Source organism: Sus scrofa, chromosome 2 (assembly GCF_054392235.1).
Source record: "Sus scrofa isolate SSC_HxYL_T2T_F1_AM1 chromosome 2, Sscrofa_HxYL_maternal_Yorkshire_Landrace_v2.0, whole genome shotgun sequence".
In the NCBI taxonomy this organism is placed as follows: domain Eukaryota; kingdom Metazoa; phylum Chordata; class Mammalia; order Artiodactyla; family Suidae; genus Sus; species Sus scrofa.
In genome coordinates, this window is record NC_139384.1 from 61,605,740 (window position 1) to 61,630,164 (window position 24,425).

The 24,425-nt window shown below is 40.5% G+C and overlaps 1 protein-coding gene across 1 annotated transcript; it reads left to right on the top strand.

The window, feature by feature from the left end:
• Nucleotides 1–397: 397 nt before the first annotated feature.
• On the top strand, nt 398–5,381 carry LOC102160833 (protein RoBo-1). The gene is made up of 6 exons (XM_005661170.2): nt 398–454; nt 1,139–1,218; nt 1,611–1,721; nt 2,673–2,822; nt 3,400–3,531; nt 5,075–5,381. The coding sequence occupies exons 2-6, from the start codon at nt 1,146–1,148 to the stop codon at nt 5,260–5,262; spliced, it is 654 nt and encodes a 217-aa protein (XP_005661227.1). The 5' UTR covers nt 398–454; nt 1,139–1,145; the 3' UTR covers nt 5,263–5,381.
• Nucleotides 5,382–24,425: the final 19,044 nt, after the last annotated feature.

Here is a 24,425-nt window from a genome sequence, read left to right on the forward strand (position 1 = left end):
ACACAGACCAGAAAACTGAGTTTCTAAATACTGGAACTTTGTGCCCAGGTTTACCAACACCCAACAAAAGAGGCTTGCTCTAAAACTTGTTCCCGTTGCATTAATCCTAGCTCTCTGCATGCAAAATAATTTTTCCCTCTCTTTAAAGAAAGCAATCACAAGATTTTTGTCTGTTTTCTTGAGGTTGTAACAGAAGCTGCACATGAGAAACCTAGAATAACATTAGAGGTGGTTTTTGGACAGGGACAGGTGTCATATATATGTATAGTCTCTTAGACCACTTGGGTTACCTCATGGAAGATCAGACTTGGGATACAGAGTGCGAAATGAGTTTTGTCATTTCCTGAAGTCCTGCCTTAAGGAAGGAAAGGGTGGGCCCCCCCAAATACTGCCTTGTCCTCACACTGTGAAGTTGAAGACTTTTTCTCAGACACCTGGGAGGACGAGTCTGGAGGTAAGTGGGGCCTAGGGATCATGAAATTCCATAAGATAGGGGAGCTGGATTTCTGTCACAAATTGGTAAAATTCAAAGGACCTTTTGGAAAGGAGCATTAGATGACATAAGTTTATAAATGACATCAGGATTCATTTATCAAATTCTGGCTCTGTCATTTTGTTAGAGAACCAATGTGTGCTGGTGGATGGCAAGTAACAAATGTAGTATTCCCACTGCATTTGTTACTTGCCAAAGGTGACTTTGGAACTGAGAAATCAGAGTCCTTGGCTAAGGGCCAATTTGTCTCAAAGCATGTTATCTTCAGACCTTTGTAGTCCATAGAAAGTCTCCATTCACTCCCAGAAGAATGATTTCTGCATCTTGGCCAAATAATCCTATTTCAGCTATGGAGGGGGCTCCAGAACCTTCCACACCCATGCAAGAAATAAATTCCCCATGTGAATTTTTCCTAAAGAAGGAAGGTCCTTCTCCTGTGGGTCCCTTGATGACAGAGATAGTATCCTTTTCATCTTTACATCCCCAACAAGAGGCATATTTAGCATAAAGCCAAGGCTTGACAAATTCTCACTTGTGAAACAAATGAATGGATGGATGGACAACTTTGTTCAGTGCTTGGGTTGCTAGACAAGAAAGCTGGCTTCCATGACCCTGACTTTTTGCTTTCACTTGGGCCCTCTGCAGTGCCACCATGCCTCTATCTGCAGCCCTGAAGAGACTCTTCATCACCTATGTCCTCACCATATTGGTTTTTGGCTCTGTGGGTAAGAATGAAAAATGGCCCATTTCTTTCAAAGACTGGAAGGGTAAGGAAGCAGTTTGGAAGAGGAATACCCACTTAGGAGAGACCAGGTTCAGCTACAAGTGCAGAGTTGATGCCTTCAGTGTTGGAGACGCTCATTATCATCCTTGGCTGTGGGCAGTTGAGGGCCTGGGGCTATGCAGAAGGTAATGGGTCAATATGAGTGGGGCCTTATGTGGGGCCTTGTGAGGAACTAAGGACTGAGTGGAGGGAGGCAGGCATCCAGGCCCACAGGGAACAAGTTTCATGGTACATTGGCTCTCAGGAATGTTTGGCTATTGGAAACATCAACTATGATTCTTGAAAGTTTCCATTTCTGAATTACTTTGAACAATTTTAATTTCCTTTTTATAGAGAGTTACCAATGTGTAAGCTGTTCTCTTCATACATGTAGTGCCGACACACAGACAACTTGTGGAAACTCTCAAAGCTGCTTCAGCCACAGGGAAGAATTGAAGATATCAGGTATGCTGTGCCAGTTTCCTGCCTATGCTGCTAGGCAGGCAGGACAGATGAGGAGGGTGCTTAAAGTGAGGGAGGTTCAGCATCTTGATGGAGCTCCTCACTTGTGTTACTAAGTCCAACCTCATACTACTTGCCACATGACAGAGCAATAAATTGAGAAATTAGGTGTTGGGGCAAAGAATGAAATCTTTATTAAGAAAGCCAGCAGAAGATGTAGACTAGTTCCCCCCTCACCGTCTCACCCATGTTAGAATTCAGGCTTCTTTTATACTAAGGAGGGGGTGTGGCTGATTGTTGCAAACTTTTTGGTACTGGCCAGACTCTGGAGGGGATAATCCTTACAGTGGTCACAATGTTCTGGCAAACCTCTAGCAAGACAAATATTATTTTATGTTTATGCTAATTTGTATCTCTATATGAATGGAAAGGTGTTAATACTTTTAAAGTCAAGCCTTGGAGGCAGAGCCTTGAGAATGGGCTACCATGTATATTTCACATTGTAGGCAACATTGTTTTACAAAGGAGCAGCACCAGCATGACCAAGCACAGGCAACAGAGCACAAAGTTTAGAGCTAAAGGAATAGATCCAATAGGGAGTCAGGTTTGCTCTTCTTTACTATACCTGTGTATCTTCTATTTTGCCTTGCTTCCTTATGTAGCATCCTATCAGGATGGGGTAGGAAGTGGCAGGGAGGGAGGCTCCAGGAAAAAGTATAGGCAATTTTGGTTCGTCAACCTCACTGAGATACAACATACCCATTCTGATAAATGCTAACAAACCATCCCTCCATTAGTTAATTCCATGGACTAATGTAGACTCTTTTGAAGAAGTGGAAAGACTAAAAACAAACTCATTGGAAAAAAGAATTCTTTAATACTTGCTGCCCATTTGGGCATTACTCTCTCAATGGCTCAGAGGGGAAATTCCCTCTGGGATTTGATTCTTTGCAGGGGAGCTCTTACAATCTGTTGAGGAGAAAGGCTGTGCTTCAAGCTCATGTGTCCCACTGGACTTCTCAGCATCACTGGGGAATAACCAAACATTTGGATATAAGCATCAGTGCTGCCAAGATGAATTGTGTAACAAGAGGGAATTCCAACGTGAGTGCCAACATATCTCTGCTCTCTCTCCCTTCCCAACCCTGTTTCCAATCCATTGCCTTAAGTATCTTCCTTTCAAGTACCTTCCCATAATTTATTTCTCTGCTTCTGAATTGCCCACTGATTTTGCTACTGATTGCTTTTCCTCCTTGTGAAGGGAGACTGAATGATGTTTGGGTGGCTGGTGCTGGACTGGGGGATTTACTCTAAGTGTGAATCTGTAGGCTTAAATTATTTGCTTTTCCATTCCAGCTGAAAAGTTATCTTTCCTCACCTTGTGTAACTCCTCACTCCCTTAAAAGTATTTTTTTAGACCACAGATTTTCTTCTTTTCATTACCTAAGCACTTTTTACCAGCCAAGGCAGAGAGGAACAGATTAACATCCTTTTTGGTTATATCTTTCCACTTAGTACCTGTCCTCCCTGCACACTCCATGCCATCCTAGTTGTAAATAATTTTAACTTTTTTTTGGAGGAATCCTTGAATAACCATGATCAGGGGTGGTGGTGAGGAATAATGTTTTCAGATCGTTTTTTAACTTATTCTTTAAGATGAAAATTTTCTCTTTTCATTTAGTGCCTCAGAAGTCCTCTCATCCCAATGGCATTAAATGTCCTGCCTGCTACAGTGTGGATGACATTTCCTGTGAGCCAGATTTCCTCACCTGCACTGGCACAGAGACAAAATGTGTCAATGTTATTGGCATAAGTATGAATATTTTGCCAGTTTTTTGATGTTCATCTTCTTAGAGGGTATAGTGTAGTCTCTCTGTTGCTGTGTAACAAATTATTCCAAAACTTGGTAGCTTAAAACAATATTTTTCAAAAAAAAAAGAAAGAAAAAGACAAAGGAAAGGAGGAGGTAGAAGTGGAAGAGGAGGAGAGAGAGAGGAGAGAGGGAGGGTAAAATTATGGTTTTTAAATAATCTAATCTCAGAAGTTGCACTATCATCACTTCTGCTCTGTCTTATTGGTTGCACAGACCAACACTGATACAACATTATAGGGAACTTCACAGGGGTATGGGTACCAGGAACCACTGGGGACCATCCTAGAGGCTAACTACCACATACAGCAAGGGCTTATATGGGATTAAATGCGGATTATTCCTTCAAGGTTTGGGGGAAGCCCTCTGTCAGGAAAGGAAAGGATAACACAGCTACTTCTCATAGTAGAGTCTGAGACTTGGGGACATGCCACATCAAAATCTCCTAGAATTGGACTTGGCTCTTGGGAATGAAGAAGGTGACACTTCAGTTCTAGTTTTTCATCATTACTGCCATTATTTCTCCTCCTATTATCAAAACCCCATAATCAAAAACTTGATTTTTGCATGGTGTCACTTTGAAATCTGTGAAAGATTTTTCATTTTTCTTGAGTAGGATAAAAATATATATTTGTGATAAAGAATACATGTACCATTCAGATAGGAATTGGAAAAATAACCATAGTATTAGACAGCACAGCTAAAAAGGGTACTATCAGTTCTTTTCTAATCAACTTGAAAAAGGTTTCATGAAATCAGTGGTATTTTAAAGGCTGATTAAATTATGGGAGAGTTAATTTGGTGGGAATGGAGGCAAATTGTGCTTTTTCTCTTTTTGAGAAGATTTCAAAGTAAGGCCTAGGGCTCTCAGATAAAGAACTTTTTGCCTAGAGGATTTGGAGATGAGTGATGAAAATGGGATGTCACAAAGAATACAGGGGTTGTTGATAGTGGGGCAGTCTCTCTACCCCAGCTTGCCATGGACAGAGCACAGACATGTAATGAGGTTCCACAATGCTAACCTTCCATTAAATTCATAACCCTGGGGAGAAGGAATCTGATCTCATGGGGAATCTGTATTGTTTCTATCTGGTTTCCTCAAGGAAGCAAAGTAAGGAAGACAGCAGGTATCACAGGGAAATTTTAGCTGACTACATGAGTTCTGACTTCCATCCTTCTTCCCCATGCCAACTGTCTCTCCTCTAGTCATGACACAAGAACTCCCATCTCAGCCATGTAGGGGCTGTAGGGGACTTTGAGCGAAACAGGGCTCTCTAAATTGGGGAGATATTGGGACTGGGGGGAAATAAGACCTGGCACCTGGCTGGAGATGCAGTTGGTACTTCTCTTGCAGAGGATAGAAGTCAGGGATTCTGAGGTACTCTGAGCACAGTTTTCTTCTTAAGGAGGCAGATAGAATAGGATGAGGGTGAGGAGGGGCAACCGATGGGAGAGAAGATTAACTCCTGGATCTTTCTTTTGGCAGGTGGTCCTATATTTATGATTTTTGCCATGGGTTGTGCTACTGAAACTGCCTGCAACTTGAAGAATATAAGCATATTGAATAACATAAAACTCCATACATACTGTGTAGAAGGCAATGGGGGACCCCGGGTGACGTCCTTCATGTCATCAATCTTGACTGGTTTCTTTCTGCTCAAAGCTTTGCTTTGACTTTCTAGGCCCTGCCAAAACATTATCCCACAAACCCGAAAAAGTTGGAGTTCTTGGATGCCTTCTCCCCTAAACATTCCCCAGACATTGAAGAATTAAAGACTTAAGTGTGTGTGTAATTACTTGTTAGCAGTTTAGGAAAAAAAAAATCCCGTTCTTTCTTCTCATGGGTTCTATACTCACCCAAAGTAGCACATTTCAGAGGAGTTCTGAGATGACATATATAAGTTACTTGCGATCTTACCTTTGTCGTTCAACCCATATCTTCACAAAACCAGGACACACCTTTCTCCTGACAGTCTCAATTTCCATTCCTAATCCTTACCTTTCCATTGGCCCCCTCCCCCAAATGACTTTGAATGAAAAATTCAGGGCCCAGAAACTTCCTTTCCTACAGTTTGTAAAGACTCATGTATAACAGGGTCTCCTTCACCTGGGAAACACGACACATACTTAGAGTGGATGTACCGGGGATGAAGGATACAAGCAGAATGATCTCTGAAGTTTGTTCTAAATGCTAAGGACTAGGAAGGTGCATGCACTGAGGGTCTGTAGGGCTGTGTCCTCACACAGCAGGATTCATGAACATGGGTGGCCACAGCCACTATTCATATGATGCTGCTAAAGAAAATGGGTGTCCGGGAAGAGCCCTTACAGGGTCCAGACTCTGTAATGTCCTTTTGATGTTGACTTTGTAACTGAGATATCCCTTAGCCTGCTCAAATGGACTCCTTGATTCTCCAAATTCAGTTTCCTACAGAGTATAGCTTGTCTTGTGACATTGTATGAAAGAAAAGACTACAATCCAGAAAGCAATCTGTTGTGCATGTCTGTCATCCTGGGGTGCAGCACTCTGTAAAGCTGTCTGGGCTGAAGTCTACTAGATAGATTAGGGCCTTGACTTCACTTTGGAGCTCTACCCAAGGGGCAAGGTACAGTCCCTTGACTCCTACCTCTGTTTTCACCTCCCTCGTTTTTTGAGGAGGCAGTGGGCAGAGTTTATTTGCTCAGGACTCACTGATTACTCTTACATTTTATGCACATTCCCACTGTGTGCTCGATACAGTGCAGTGAATGTGAAACACACAGGCCCCTCCCTCAGGCATAAGGAGATACATAGAGAGAAACGACAGGTTGTGTGTGACTGAGTAGATTCATAGGCACAAATAACCAGAGGGTAGGGACATCTCAAGGAGAGAGGAAGTACAGCCAGTGCTGGTACATAAAAATGGCAAAAGGGATTGAATAAAGAAGAAGTACATATATACAATGGAATGTGACTCAGCCATAAAAAGAACAAAATAATGCCATTTGCAGAAATATGGATGGGCCTAGAAATTATCACACTAAGTGAAGTGAGTCAGACAGAGAAAGACAAATATGATATCACTAATATGTGGAATCTAATAAAAATGATGCAGAAGAACTTATTCACAAAGCAGAAACAGACTCAAAGATTTCAAAACCAAGCTTATGGTTACCAAAGGGGAAACATGGCAGGGAGGGATGAATTAGGAGGTTGGGACTGACATATACACACTATTATATATAATATAGATAAATAACAAGAACCTACTATAGAGTACAGGGAAATCTGCTCAATTCTGTGTAAAAACCTACATGGGGAAAGAATCTGAAAAGGAATGGATTTATGTCTATGTAATAATGGATACACTTTTCTGTACACCTGAAATTAACACAAATTTGTAAGTCAACTATACTGCAACAAAACTTCCAAAAAAGAAAAAAGAAAAAAAAATGGCTGAGATAGGGCTTGATGGAGGAGTATATATGCAAGAGGAGCCCACAACTCTGTAAGGTGGGAAATGGTTAAATGGCGTAGTCCTCAGAGAGGAAGTAAATGAAAAAAGTCTGCATAGAAGGCCTTTTATAAAAAAACTCATTTTTTTTTAAAAATGTGTATCCCTGAGCTGGTTCAACTCCTGAATAAATCACATCTGCTCTAGTGGGCAAGTTTTTCTGGTATCACCAGATACATTTTACAGAGAAGGAAGGTAGCAGCAGGGCAGGGACTCTAACTCAGACCATCTGGCTGTACAGTCTGTGCCCCCATCCTGGGTGCCACACTGCCTTTCTGTGGATCACCACATCCTGTGATCAGTGGTCAGCTTGGACTGCTGTAACAAATAAGCACAGACCGGGTGGCTTAAACCACATAAATTAATTTTATCACAGTTCTGGTGCCTGGAAGTCTGAGATCAAGGTGCCATCAGGGCTAGTTTTTCATCTGAGGCCTCTTTCCTGGAGCTCATAGATGGCTGCATTCTCCCTGTGTCATCACATTGTTCTTCCTTAGTCCATGTCCCCCCAAAATTCAAATGCTGAATACTAGCCCCTCAGTCAATGGCATTGGGAGGTGGGAAGTTTGGGAGGTGATTAGGTCATAAGGATGGAGCCCTTGTGGGTGGGATTAGTGCTCTTATAAAAGAGGCCCCAGAGAGCCCTCTCACTCTTTCTGCCAGGTGAGGACACAGCAAGAAAACAGCTGTCAATGAGCCAGGAAACAAAACCTTACCAAAAACTTGAACTTGCAGGTGCCTTGGTCTTGGACTTTGAATCACCAGAACTGTGAGAAATAAACGTCTTTTGTTTATGAGTCACCCTGTGTGCGGCATTTTGTTGTAGCATCTCAGATAGACCAAGGCAGTGTCTGAGTCCTAATATCTTCCTATAAGGACACCAGTCATATTGGATTAGCACCCACCTTGCGACCTCATCTGAAAATGCTCTATCCCCAAATATGGTGACATTCTGAAATACCAGGAGTCAGTTTTGGGTAGGTGGACATAATTTAACCCATAACACAAAGGCATAGAGAGTAAATTAATTTACACACCAAGGGAAACTTTTCAGCTCTTGTTCCAGTATAAAGTGGTTGGCATAGTGTCAGTACACAGTGTATGTCCAATAGATATAACCCATTATTCCCTTTCTTCTCTTCACTTCTCTTCCCTCTCCAATCATCATCGTCTCATTTCTTTTTTCACTCTGTTTTCTTTTCATTCCTCAACTAGTTATCTCCCAGTCTTGCTGATCTTCTTTCCCTACACTTCCTTCTTTCTCAAGATAAGCAATGTGGGTGAGATAGCCACTTGGTCACCACATCCTGGGCATGATAATATGGGATGACAGAACAGCCTCTGCATCCCAAGAAGAAACCCCTGTGAGGTCAGGTTCCCTTAAAGACAGACTTGTCCATCTCTTCCATCCTAGTTTCCCATGGGCCTGAGGGAAGAGGAACAAGCCACCCTCCCTGTTTCAGCCTCTTCTCTAAGATACTGGATAGACTTAGAGTCAGATAGGGCTAGATATGTGTAACTCACAGGCTTTCATCCCAGGTAAAGGAATGTCCAATAAGCTTGGGCAATAAAGGTAGGAGATTAGGAGTTCCTGCTATGGCTCAGCGGGTTAAGAACCTGACATAGTCTTTGTGAGGCAGATTCCATCCCTATCTTTACTCAGTGGGTTAAAGATCCAGTGTTGCTGCAAGCTGCAGCCTAGGTTGCAAATGTGGCTTGGATCTGGTGTTGCTATGGCTGTGGCATAGGCTGGCAGCTGCAGCCCCGATTCAACCCCTAGCCTGGGAACTTCCATATGACACAGGTGTGCCCTTAAAAAGAAAAAAAGTAGCAGATCCACAACAGAATGTGATGTTGAGTTGGTGGTAGGGAGGCAAAGCCAGTGTGAATTGTGTTCCCCAATTTGGCAGTTCCTCAGGAACTGCCTGAAGAAGCAGCCATATAACAAGAAACTAGTTTTTTCCACAAGAAACAGCACGTCATTGGATTTGTATTGTTATTTCATTTAGACCTACTGCCCTAGGAAGGGAGGAGACACTCTATTCAGGGCAGGGAAGTAAAATACAAATTAATTTAGCTTCATAAAAATGATTTATGAGTACAAAATGCAAATATACTGCATATTCACTTTAAAAAATGAAGATTATTCATGTATTAAAGAAATGAAACAATAGGCTAAACAAAAGATGAGGTATCTATTCAGTTCTAAGTTGTTTCCTTCATCCTGCAAAAAGAGACTATATATACAGAGTGCACAAATCTACAAGAAATGACATAAAATCCAAAAGATAGGATGAACATGCGTGTGCTTGCCTACACACACACACACAAACACACACAGAACTAGAGAGAAACCCAGGCACTCTGTAGGCAAAAGAGGCGCCTACGCAGATACAAACAAAAAAGGAAAAAACAAAAAGGGAAAAGTAGGGTTAAACTTTTATTGAGGAATTTCTCCATCTTGTGGCTGTCTTTGGTACAACTACTAATTAAGCCAAATTTTGATTCCATCTGTTTGACAAGCCATCATCTCATGTGTTCAGCCCCCAATCCAGATGATATTTTTCAGCATTCTGTGTGGTAGGCATGTACAAGATATTCAGGATAGGTATGGAACAAAACTTCCTGCCATCCCAAAGGGAGTTCTGTTCCATCGCAGCTGGAGCTTATTTGGGCGATGATTAGACAAATATAATGTGCAGTATGTTTATTCAGAACAAAACAAAAAACAACATGAACTAGGAATGAAAGTATGAACAGCTGGTGGCAGAAGGAGTAAGCATTCTTTTTAGAGTGACCAAGGAAGCCCTTATAGAGAAGAGGACTTTTAAGTAAAGGCCTTAAGGAAGGGTAGGGAGGGAGCCCTGTGGATGTGTGGTGGAAGGGAGGCAGGAAAAGGGAAGAGCCAGTGCAAAGGCCTTGATGGGAGCCTGGCTGCTCAAGGAGGGTGAGAAGACCAGTTAGGGATGGAGTGCAGTGAGCAATGAGGTGAGCAAGAGAGTGAGCATCAGGAGAAAGAGCAGCAGGTCCAGATTACGCAGGCTTTGGCTTTTGCTCTGAGTGAAGTAAACCTTGAAAATATTGAACACTGGAAGGATGTTCTATGACGTCATCCTCTGGCTGCTAAGTAGAGCAGGCTCTAGGGAACCAAGACCAGTTAGGGTTACTGCAATTCTACAGGTGAGAGATGAGTCAGGCTTGCATGAGGATGGTGGTAGTGGGGATGGTAAAAATGGTAGGATTCTAGAACTATTCTGAAAGTAGATTCAACAGATTTTCTAATGGGCTGGGTATGGAATGGAGGAAAAGTGATACACAAAGACAGAATTTCTTCTATTAATTCCATCCATTAAGGAAAATTAAGTTAAAAATTTTCATTTTTATTCCAAAATTTTTAGATTGGCTTTCATTATGTATAAAACAACAACAAAATTTCAAAAGTTAAAAGTTAAATTTGTATGGGGATATTATAACTCAATTAAAAAGTTGAGTTCTCCTTGTGGCACAATGGGATTAGCAGTATCTCTGCAGCACCAGGACATAGGTTCTATCCCTGGCTTGTTACAGTGGGTTGAAAGATCTGGCATTAATGCAGTTGCAGCATAGTTCACAACTCTGGCTCACATCTGATTCCTGACCTGGGAATGCCATATGCTGCAGGGCAGTCAAAAAAAAAAAAAAAAAAAAAAAAAAAAAAAAAAAAAGAAAGAAAGAAAGAAAAAAGGAAAAAAAAAGAATGAGATTAAAAAGTTGGGAAACACTTGGAGTTCCTGTTGTAGCTCAGTGGTAACAAACCTGACTAGTATCCATGAGGACATGTGTTCGATTCCTGGCCTCACTGAGTGGGTTAAAGATCCAGCATTGCCATGAGCTGTGGTGTAGGTCACAGACTGGCTCAGATCTGGGGTTGCTGTGGCTGTGGTGTAGGCTGGCAGTTGCAGCTCTGATTCGACCCCTAACCTGGGAACTACTGTGAATGTGGCCCTAAAAAAAAATTAAAAAGTTGGGAAATACTCACAGTGATATTTTTGTTTTGGTTTTAAGTTTTAAAATAGTTATTCTGAAGTTCTTCTCTCTTTAAATAATTAGTTGACATTAGTATCACTCAGATTACTAAAAGAAAGTTAGAAGAAGGGTTTCTAGGACACAGTGCTCTTCATTCCTCTGCTAAAGTATAATTCATCATGTTAGCATCATGGTGAGATCCAGCGTGAGTTCCAGGACATTCACCAATTGCTTGCTCCTCTCTGGAGAAACTGAGGCATAGGGGAAGCCAAGAAGGGCTGAAAATGACCTAATACTTTTGGGAGATGATTTTTCAAAAAGACTGAGAAGAGTAGTGTGAGCATCTTTAATGAAAGAGCTGTGTAAATTTCTTAGGGAACAGGCTGACCTCATCTGGGGGAAGTGGCTAGGAAACTACTCACTTAGTATGAGTAAATGCCTGTCCTTTGAAAAGTTTGATAAGCTCTGCACAGGGCACTCTCATCAGGACCCATGACTACAGATTTAGTAAAGGTAAAACAGTTATTTAAAGGTACAGTCCCAACACACTTAGTGGTGGGATCAAGATGGCAGAGGAGTAAGACGTGGTGCTTAACTTCTCCCATAAACACATAGAAAAAAATCTACATATAGAATGAGTCACACAAAACATCTACTGAATGCTGGCAGAAGACCTTAAAGCTCCAAAAAGATCAAGAAACCCTCCGTATAACTGGGTAGATCAAAAGGGGAAAAAAATAGAAAGAAAGAGAGAGAAAAAGGAATCAGGTCAGGACCAGCACTCCTGAGAGGAAGCTGAGAAAGAAGAAGGTAACCCATGCCCTGGGAAGCCACCAAACTGACAGAGAGATCAACCAAGATGGAGGGACCTCAAAGCCTCAGAGAAAAGCACAGCAGCAGGACTGTGGAGGGCAAAGCAGAAAGAGAGAGCCACATGAACCACTGATACCATCAAACACAGAAACCTTAGCCTGAGACACTCAGGTTGGGGCTAGGCTCTGAAAGTTAGGATCCTGGGAAAGGACTAGGGTTGGTGATGTGGAGACAACCTGAGACAACTAGCAAGAGGTGCACCATGGGCTGGGGAGTGGAGTGCCTTAGCTGAGGGAACCCAAGAGGAGGTCTGGCCCACAGGAGAAGCAAGGCACCATTATTGGGGAGGGCAAGAGGAGGAGGGGTGGACTGCCATAGGAATGTGCAAGCAGGAACTTGAAGGGTGGGGCTATGGACAACAAGGCACCTCTCATGCAGGTTAAGTGGGGCAGGGCAATTCTTGTGTGGTCTGTGTGTGGTGGGGGCAAACCAACACAGTTATCTTTGTCTCTAGAGGTGGGCATGGCTTTCCACCTCTAGGGATCTGTGAACAGGCACCACCTGTAGCCCTAGACACTTCAGAGGTTGGCACTGAGGAGGGCATACAACTGTTGTTGTTCTCCCTGCCCTGGGAACACAAACACCCTTATGCTGCCACTGCCAAATACTCCAGGCATTGTCTAAACCTGCCTGAGGCTCATTGCCACTTCCCAGGGCCCTACAACTAGGAGCAGCCTGTGCAACCTTTGGGCAGGTTCTTGCTACTGTCAAGGGCCCAGCAACCAGGCACAACTACTAGCCCTTTCCATTGCCTCTATCTTCTGGGAAGCACATATCCCTTGATAGCACCTTATCAATGTGATAATAGCCTGCTCACACTGAGGAAAGAGACAACAAGCATCCAAATTCTCATACCAAAAATAAATAGTAAGCCCAAACAAAATACCCAGGTGCACTTTCACATATAAATACCCTGTCAAGATTACAGTAGTTGGTTTCCCTAAACTCACAGAATGAGAAAAATAGAAGCAAAATGAAGAAGCTCAGAAACCATTCCCACTTAAAAGAACTGTAGCATTCACCTGAAGGAGCGAAAAATGAAACACACATCTGAAGTCTAACAGACACTGAGTTCAAAAGGAGATAGTGAATATTCTGAAGGAATTAAGAGCAAATATGAAGGAATTAAGAGTGTATATGAACAGTAATGCAGATTACTTTTTGAAAGGAACTAGAAAATATAAGGAGTTACCAAGAAAAATTAGAAAATTCATTTGCAGAGACACAAACTGAGTTAAAGCAATGAAGACCAGAATGAATAATGTGGAGGAATGAATAAATGACTTGGAAGATAGAATAATGGAAATCACCCAATCAGGACAGAAGACAGAAAACCAAATGAAAAAAAACACAAAAGCAATATACTCTATCTATGGGATAATATAAAGCAGGCCAATATACACACAATAGGGATCCCAGAAGGTGAAGAAAAAGAAAAGGGGATAGAAAATACATTTGAAGAAATTATGGCTGAAAACCTTCCAACTCTAAAGAAAATATATTTCAAGATATAGGAAGCACAGAGGGCCCCAAACAAGTTGAACTCAAACAGGCCCACACCAAGGCATACCATTAATAAAAATGGCCAAAGTTAAAGATAAAGAGAGGGTTCTAAAGGAAGCAAGAGAAAAACAAAGCTTTAATTATAAGAGAAACCCCATAAAGCAGGGTTATCAGCTGGTTTCTTGACAAAAATACTACAGCTAGAAGAGTTATTCAAAGTTCTAAAAAGGAAAAGTTTGCAGTCTAGAATAATCTAACCAGCAGGGACATCATTTAAAACAGTAGGAAAAAAAATATCCAAAAATACAAAAATGAAAAAGTAGAGCAATACTAAACCCATTCTAAAAGAAATACTTAAAAGACTACTTAAAATAAAATTTAAAAAAAAGAAGTAAGAAAAAATAACATGGAGGAAACCACAACTGGAAAGTAATCTCTTAAATAAGCCAGTACAGAGAGTTAAAAGGAAAAAAAAGCCTATTATAAAAGTGACGATAAACACAAGGAACAGCAAAAGGATAAACATACGGATGTTAAAAAAGCACCTCAAAATCATAAAACGTGGGGAAGGAAAGTAGGAAAATATAGGCTATTTTTTTCTAGGATGTGTTTGAGCCTATGTGACTATCAGGTTAAAAAACAGATACAGGAAGGGGTTAATACACTTGAAAAACAGGGCAACCACAAATCAAAACCAAATAATACATTCACAGAAACTAAAAAGAAAAGGACATAAGCATAAAATAAAAGGAAATCATCCTCCAAGACTAAACTAAGATGAAATAGAAAAGATGAGTGGACCAATCACAAGAAATGAAATTGAAACTGTGATTAAATAACTTCCAACAAACAAAAGTCCAGAACCAGATGGCTTCACAGGCAAACTCTATCAAACATTTAGAGAAGAGTTTTACCTATCCTCCTGAAACTATTTCAAAAAATTGCGGAGGAAGGAAAACTCCCAGGTCATTCTATGAGGCCACCATCACCCTGATACCAAAACCAGACAAAGATATCACAAAAAAAAGAAAACTACAGGCCAATTTTACTGATGAACATCAATGAAAAATCCACAACAAAATACTAGCGAACTGCATGCAACAATCCATTAAAAGGATTGTACATCATGATCAAGTGGGATTTATCCCAGGGATATCCTAGGGTTCTTCAATATCCACAAATCAACCAGTGTCATACACCACATAGCAAACTGAAGAATAGAAACCATATATATGATCCTCTCAATAGAGGCAGAAAAAGCCTTTGACAAAATCCAGCACCCATTTCTGATAAAAACCCTTCAGAAGTGGGCCTAGAAGGAACCTACCTCAACATGATATAGGCCATATATGACAAACCCAGAGCTAACATCATTTTCAATGGAGAAACACTGAATGAATTCCCGCTGAGATCAGGAACAAGACAAGGATGTTCACTCTCGCCACTACTCTTCAGCATAGTTCTGGAAGTCCTAGCCACAGCAATCAGAGAAGTAAAAGAGATGAAAGGAATCCAAATTGGAAAGGAAGAAGTAAAACTATCTCTATTTGCTGATGACATGATACTATACCTACCTAGAGAATCCTAAAGACTCTACCAGAAAACTGTTAGAGCTCATCCATGAATTTGGCAAAGTCGCAGGATACAAAATTAATACATAGAAATCGATGGCATTTCTATATACTAGCAATGCAAGGTCAGAAAGGGAAATTAAGGAAGCAATCCCATTTACCGCTGCATCCAAAAGAATAAAATACCTAGGAGTAAACCTATCCAAAGAGACAAAAGACCTGTGCTCTGAAAACTCTAAGACACTGATGAAAGAAATCAAAGATGACACAAATAGATGGAAAGACATACCATGCTCCTGGACTGGAAGAGTCAATATTATCAAAATGACTATACTACCCAAGGCAATCTAGAGATTCAATGCAATCCCTATCAAATTACCAAGGACATTTTTCACAGAACTCAAACAAAAATATTTTAAAGTTTGTTTGGAAGCACGAAAGACCCAGAATATCCAAAGACATCCTGAGAAAGAAAAATGGAGCTGGAGGCATCAGGCTCCTGGACTTCAGACTATACTACAAAGCAACAATCATCAAAACCATATGGTACTGGCACAAAGACAGAAATATAGATCAGTGGAACAGGATAGAAAGCCCAGAATTAAACCCATGCACCTACAGCCAACTCATCTATGACAAAGGAGGCACGAATATACAATGGAGAAAAGACAGTCCCTTCAATAAGTAAATGGTGCTGGGAAAACTGGATAGCCACATGGGAAAGAATGAAATTAGAACACTCCCAAACACCATACACAAAAATAAACTCAGAATGGATTGAAGACCTAGATATAAGACCAGACATTATAAAACTCTTAGAGGAAAACATAGGCCAAACACTCTCCAACATAAACAACAGCAACATCTCAGATCCACCTCTTAAGAGTAATGACAGTAGAAACAATAAGAAGCAAATGGGACCTAATCAAACCTAAAAGTTTCTGCACAGCAAAGGAAATCCTAAACAAAACGAAAAGACAACCCACAGAGTGGGAGAAAATCTTTGCAAATGAATCGACTGACAAGGCATTCATCTCCAAAATTTATGAACACCTCCTACCACTCAATACCAAAAAAAAACACACAAAACCCCATAAACAATGGGCAGAAGATCTAAACAGACAATTCTCCAAAGATGACAAACAGATGGCCAAAAAACACACAAAAAGATGTTCAACATCACTCATTATTAGAGAAATGCCAATCAAAACCACTATGAGGTACCACCTTACACTAGCCAGAATGGCCATCATCCAAGAGTCTACAGACAGTAAGTGTTGGAGAGGGTGTGGAGAAAGAGAAACTCTATTACGCTGTTGGTGGGCTTGTAAATTGGTGCAAACACTGTGGAAAACAGTATGGCGAGTCCTCAGAAGACTAAACACAGAACTACCATTTGATCCAGCAATCCCTCTCCTGGGCATCTATCCAGAGGAAACCATGACCTGAAAAGGCACATGTACTCTGATGTTCATTGCAGCATGATTTTCAATAGCCAAGATGTGGAAACAACCTAAATGTCCATTGACAGAGGAGTGGATAAAGAAGAGGCGGTACATATACACAATGGAATATTACTCAGCCATCAAAAAGAACGAAATAAGGGCAATTTTAGCAACATGGTTGGACCTAGAAATTATCATGCTAGGTGAAGTCAGCCATACAATGAGACAGCAAGATCAAATGCTTTCACTGACATGTGGAATCTGAAAAAGGGACACAGTGAACTTCTTTGCAGAGGAGATAGTGACTCACAGACTTTGAGAAACTTATGGTTTCCAAAGAAGACAGTTTTAGGGGTGGGGGTATGCGCTGGGGTTGTGCGATGGAAATGCTATAAGATTGGATTGTGATGATAATTGTACAACTATAAAGGTAATAAATTCATTGTGTAATAAAAAATAAAAGGAAATCATCCAACCAAAAAAATGAACAACAAACAAACAAACAAAAAACAAAAACAAAGCATAAACACAGAATCATTTGGAAAACAAGGCTTAAAATGGCAATAAAGACATACTTATCAATAATTACCTTAAATATCAATGGACTAATGCTTAAATCAAAAGTTGTAGAGTGTGGCGGACTGGATAAAAAGCAGGACCCTACAATAGGCTGCCTACAAGAGGCTGACCTTATGGCAAAGGACACATAGAAATTGATAGTGAGGGGATGGAAAAAGATATGGCATGGCAATGGACAAGACAAGAAAGCATGGGTTGCTATACTCAGACAAAATAGACTTTAAAACAAAGCCCATAAAGAAAGACAAAGAAGAATACTATTTAATAATAAAAGGATTCATTCAAGAATAGGATAATATATATATATATATATATATATATATATATATGTATATATATATATACCCCAAATATAGGATTACCTAAATACTTACAACAAATATAGACGTTAAAGGAGAAATTGGTCAGAATACGAATAATAGTAGGAGACTCATATCATAGTAGTAGACATCACATAATAGTTGTCACTCACATCAATGGACATATCCTCTAGACAGAAAATATTTAAGACAATAGTCATCCTAAATGACACAGTAGAAAAGTTGGGCTTCATCGACATTATCAGGATATTACGTCCAAAAAAAATAAGAATATACATTCTTTTCAAGTGCCCATGGAATACTCTCAAGGATTGACCACACACTGAGTGGTGGTCAATCTCACCTCAACAAATTTAAGAGTATAGAAATTATTTCAAGTATCTTCTCTGACCACAATGGCATGAAACTAGAAATCAATCACAGGAAAAGAAATGAGAAAAAACTGACTACATGGAGACTAAACGATATGTATGAAAAAACCAATGTGTCAATGAGGAAATCCAAAGGGAAATTAAAAAAATACCTCAAGACAAATGACAATGAAAACATAACTATTCAAAATCTGTGGTATGCTACAAAAGCAATGCTTAAAGGGAAGTTAATAGCAACACAGGCCTTCCTCAAAAAAGAAGAAAAATCTCAAATTGACAACTTAACCCACCACCTAAATGAATTAGAAACAGAAGGACAAACATAACCAAAAGTCAGCAGAAGGAAGGAAATCATAAGGATCAGAGAGGAAATCAATAAAATAGATTCAAAAATGATAGAGAAAATCAATAAAATCAAGAGCTAGTTCTTTGAAATGGTAAACAAAGTTGATAAACCTCTGGGTAGACTCACCGAGAAAAGAAGAGAAAGAACTCAAATAAACAAGAATAGAAATGAAAAAGGATAAATCTCAATGGATAAGGCAGAAATACAAAAAATCATGAGAATACTATGAAGAATTGTATGCCAAGAAATTTGACAATGTAGAAGAAATTGACAATTTTCTATAGACTGACAGCCCACCAAAACTGAATCAAGAAGAAATAGATTAATTGAACAGACTGATCCCTAGAAATGAAATTGAATATGTCATAAAAACACTCCCTACAAACAAAAGTCCAGGACCAGATGGAGTCACAGGTGAATTCTACCAAACATGGACAGAAGAGCTTATACCCAACCTTCTTAAACTTTTTCAAAATGTTGAAGAAGAAGGAATACTCCCAAAGATATTTTATGAAGCTATGATCATCCTAATACCAAAACCAAAGATACACCAAAAAAGAAAATTACAGGCCAATATCTTTGATGAATATAGACATAAAAATTCTCAACAAAATTTTAGCCAACTGAATCCAGCAACATAAAAAAGATCATACACCATGACCAAGTGGGATTCATCCCAAGTTCACAAGGATGGTTCAACATATGCAAATCAATCCACATCATATACCACATTATCAAAAGAAGTCAAAAGCCACATCATCATCTCAATAGATGCAGAAAAAACATTTGACAAAATCTAACACCCATTCATGATAAAAACTTTTACCAAAGTGAGTATGGAGGGAACTTAACATAATAAAAGCCATTTATGACAAACCCACAGCCAACTCAATGAAGAAAAGCTGAAATCTTGAACAAGACTAGGGTGCCCATTCTCACCATTTTTATTCAACATATTATTGGAAATCCTAGCCATATCAATCAGGCAAACAAAAGAAATAAAATTTATCCAAATTAGAAGAGAAGTAAAATTGCCACTCTACACAGATGACTTCATACTATATATAGAAAGCCCTAGACTCCACAAAAAAACTACTCGGACTGATCAACAGGTTCAGCAAGTTAGCAGAATACAAGATTAACATTCAGAAATCAGTTGCATTCTGTATACTAACAATGAATTATGAGAGAATGAATATGAAAATACAATACCTTTTAAAATTCCCCCTCAAGAAGGATCAAGATGGTGGAGGAGTAAGATGTCGGTCTCAACTTCTCCCACAAATGCATCAAATAAACACACCTACATGTAAAACAATTTGCACAGAATGTCTACTGAACGCTGGCAGAACTTAAACCTCCAAAAAGGGAAAGAAACTCTTGACATAACTGGATAGAACAAAAAAAAAAAAAAAAAAAAAAAGAGAGAGGGAAATAATCAGGACAGGACTAGCCTTCCTGAGAGGGAGCTGTGAAAGAGAAAAGGAACCCATATCCTGGGATGCAACCTAACCAACGTGGGAATCAGCCAAGAGGGAGGGACCTTGAAGTTACCAAGCAGAGCGCAGCAGCTGGACAGAGGAGGGCAAAGTAGATTGAGAGCCACACAGATCATCTGCACCACATCCCCAGACATCACAGCCTGAGATGCTTGGGTGGGGGTTGGGTGCTGATACTTAGGCTCCAGAGATCAGTTCTGGGGAGAGGACTAGGGTTTGCCATGTGGGGACAGCCTGAGGGGCTAAGTAGCAGTATGCCATGGGCAGGGGAGTAGTGTGCTAGGGGCTGGGGAGTGAAACTCCACAGAAGAGGGACTCTGGGAGGAGGCCTAGGCCCACAGGAGAAGCAAGGCACCATTATTGGTGAGGACCATAGGAGGAGGGATGGACCACCATAGGAATCTCTTTGTGCATGTGTGTACTCTCACTAGGCTTGGCACCTCTGGTGCAGGCTATGGGTGGTGAGAAGCCACTAGCTCAGGCTATGGGAGACAGAATGATTCTTGCGGAGACTATGGGTGGCTGGGCACCTCTTGTGTGGGCTAAGGGAAGTGGGGCCCTAATTGTGATGTGGTGCATCTTGTGTGATCTATAGGTGGCAGGAATAGACCTCAGCAGTTGTCTTGGAGGCCAGAGGGAAGCAGGGCATACCACCATTGGGGGCCTGTGAGTGGGCTTCACCTGTGGCCCCAGTCACCTTAGGCATTGGCCAAGAAAAAAAAAAAAAAAAAGAGGGCATTGCAACCAAGCACCACCTATTGTTGAGCTCACTCCCCTGAAAACACACCCGCCCTGCTGCTGACACTGCCAAACACTTGATCAGCACCCAGACGCTTGATCACTGTCCTTTCCCAAGACCCTATAACTAGGAGCAGCTGGTGCAGCACCCTCTGCTTGGGCTAAGCGGGGCAGGAGGCTTCTTTCATGGTACACAGGTGGCAGGGGCAAACCACAGAAGTTATCTCCGTCTACAGAGGTGGATGTGGCCCACCACCACTAGGTCCTGTGAACAGGCACCACTTGTGGCCCCAATCACCTCAGAGGGCACCACAGAGGAGGGCATTTTGATCGAACAACACCTGTTGTTGCTCTTACTCCCATGGGAATACACTGGCCCTGCTGCTGCCACTTCCAAACACTCCAGGCAGTGCCCACATGCTTGATCACTGTCGCTTTCCAGGACCCTGCAACTAGGAGAAGCTTGTGCATCACCTCCTGCATGGGCTAAGTGGGAAGGGGTGCTTCTTGCATGGTCTGCAGGTGGTGGGGGAAAACCACACCAGTTATCTCTGACTCCAGAGGTGGACATGGCCTACCGCCACTGGGAGTCCCTTGCAGCCACAATCACTTCAGAGGGCACTACAGAGGAGGACATTGTGATAGAACACAACCTGTTGTTGCTCTTCCTCTCCTGGAAGCATACCTGCCCTGTTGCTGCCACTACCAAACACTCTAGCTAGTGCCAACACACTTGATCACTGTCACTTTCCAGGATCCTGTAACTAGGAGCAGCTTGTGCAGAACCTCCTGTGTGGGCTAAGCAGGATAGGGTGCTTCTTGAATGGTCTACAGCTGGTGGGGGTAAACCACTGCTATTATCACTGACTCCAGAGGTGGGCGTGGCTTACTACCACTAGGGATCACTGAAAAGGCATCACTTGTGGCCCCAGTCACCTCAGAGGAGGGCACTGCAATTGAACACTACTTGCTGTTGTTCTCACTCCCCTGAGAACTCACGGATCCTGCTGCTACCACTGCCAAATGCTCTGGGCACTTCATAAACTTGCCTAAGGCTCATTACCACTTCCCAGGGCCCTGCAACTAGGAGTAGCCTGTGCCACCTTCCTGCAGGTCCTTGCTGCTGTTAAGAGATCAGGCACTGACTACTAGACCTACCCATTGCCTCCTTTTCCCTGGAAACACACTCAGCACCCTGGGGGTAACAGCCTGCTCTGACCAAAGAAAGAGACAGCAAATATCCAAACTCACATGCCAGAAATAAACAGTAAGCTCCACCCCCCCACGAAATACAAAGGGGTGCTCTTGTATAGAAGTATCCCTGCAAGAGTTTGGGAAGTTTGGCTTCCCTAAACTCACAGAAAAAGAAAAACAAGGGCAAGAGGAAGTAGTTCAAGAATGATTCCCAGTTAAAAGAACAGGAGAATTCACCTGAAGCAGCAAAGAATGAAACAGACCTTTGCAGTTTGACAGACACAGAGTTCAAAAGGGGGATAATGAAAATACTGAAGGAATTAAGGCTGAAAGTGAAGGAATTAAGAGCAGATATGAACAATAATGCAGATATTTTAGAAAGGAAATAGAAAATATAAGTAGGAATGTGGAAAAATTAGAAAATTCATTTACAGAGACACAAACTGAGCTATAGGCACTAAAGAGCAGAATGAATAATGCAGAGGAAGGAATTAGTGACTTGGAAGGTAGAATAATGGAAATCATCCAATCAGGATAGCAGACAGAAAACCAAATGAAAAAACATGAAAGCAATAGGAGAGCACTATGGGATAAGATAAAGGGGGCTAATCATTTCAGAATAGGAATTCCAGAAGGAGAAGAAAAAGAAAAGGGATTTAAAATATATTTGAAGAAATTATCTCTGAAAAATTTCTAAATCTGAAGGAAACTGATATCAAGACACAGGAAGCACAGAAGCCCCCAAACAAGTTGAACCCAAATAGGCCCACAACAAGACATAGCATAGTAAATACGGAAAAATTTAAAGATAAAGGATTCTAAAGGCAGCAAAAGAAAAACAAAGTGTTAATTATAAGGGAACCCCCATAAGGCTATCAGCTGATCTTTCTATGAAAACACTATGGGCCAGAAGGGAGTGGTAAGATATATTCAAAGTTCTGAAAGGAAAAAAATTGCATCATAGAATACTCTATGCAGCAAGAATATCATTTAAAATAGAAAGGGAAATAAAAAATTTCTCCAACAAACAAAAGCTAAAAGAGTACAGCAATACTAAACCCATTCTAAAAGAAATACTGAAAGGGCTTCTCTAAATAAAAAAAGAAGTAAGAACTAATAGGATGGAGGAAACCACAATTGGAAAGCAATCACTTAAATAAACTGGCATATGATCTAAGAATGGAAAAACAAAAATCTACTCAAATAGCAATGATAAACACAAGGAACAGCAAAAGGACAAACATGAAAATGTTAAAAAATGACTTCAAAATCATAGAATGTGGGGAAGGAAAGTAAGAAAAATTGAGACTCTTTTTTAAAGGAATGTGTTTGAGCCTACATAATTATCAGGCTAAAGCAAGCAGATATAGGAAGGGGTTAATATACTTAAGAACCAAACATTACATTCACAAAAACTAAAAAGAAAAGTACACAAGCATAAAATAAGTGGAATTCGTGCAACCAAAAAAAGAAAGGAAGAAAGGAGAAACAGAATCAACTGGAAAACAAGGTTTAAAATGGCAGTAAATACATATTTATCAATAATTACATTAAATGGACTGAATGCTGCAATCAAAAGACACAGAGTAGCAGATGGATAAAAAAGCAGAAACCTACAATATGCTTTCTACAAGAGACCCACCTTAGGGCAAAGGACTCATATAAACTGAAAGTGAGGGGATGGGAAAAGATATTTCATGCCAATGGACAAGACAGGAAAGCAGGAGTTGCAATACTCATATCAGACAAAAATAGGCTTTAAAAGCAAGGCCATAAAGAAAGACAAAGAAGGACACTATTTAATGGTTAAAGGATCCATTGAAGAAGAGGCCATTATAATCATCAATATACATGCCCCTAATATAGGAGCACCCAGATACCTACAACAAATACTAACAGACATAAAAGGAGAAATTGATGGGAATACAATCAGAGTAGGAGACTTTAACACTCCACTCACATCAATGGACAGATCCTCTAGACAGAACACCAGTAAGGCAACAGAGATCCTAAATGACACAATAGAAAAGATAGACTTCATTGACATTTTCAGGCCACTACATTCAAAGAAATTGGAATTTACATTTTTCTCAAGTGCACATGGAACATTCTTAAGGATTAATCCCATACTGGGGAACAAAACCAATCACAACAAATTTAAGAGTATAGAAATTATTTCAAGTACCTTCTCTGACCACAGTGGAACAAAAGTAAAAATCAACCACAGAAAAAGAAATGAGAAAAAACCAACTATCTGGAGACTAAAACATGCTACTAAAAAACCAATGTGTCAATGAGGAAATCAAGAAGGAAATTAAAAAAAAACCCTCAAGACAAATGACCATGAAGACACAACCATTCAAAATATATGGGATGCCACAAAAGGGCACTTAGAGGGAAATTCATAGCGATACAGGCCTATGTCAAAAAAGAAGAAAAATCTCAAATTGACAACTTAACCCACCACCTAAATGAATTATAAAAAAAAAGGACGAACATAACCAAAAGTCAGCAGAAGGAAGGAAATCATAAAGGTCAGAGAGGAAATCAATAAAATAGATACAAAAAACAACAGAGAAAATCAATAAAACCAAGAGCCGGTTCTTTGAAGAGGTAAACAAAATTGACAAGTCTCTGGCTAGACTCACCAAGAAGAGGAGAGAAAAAACCCAAATAAACAACACAAGAAATAAAAAAAGAGAAATCACAACAGATAATACAGAAATACAAAAAAAAAAAACAAACAGGAAAGACTACTATGAACAATTGTATTCCAACAAATTTGAAAACCTAGAAGAAATGGACAACTTTCTAGAGACTTACAGCCTGCCCAAACTGAATAAAAAAGAAATAGATCAACTGAATAGTCCAATCACTAGAAAAGAAATTGAATATGTCA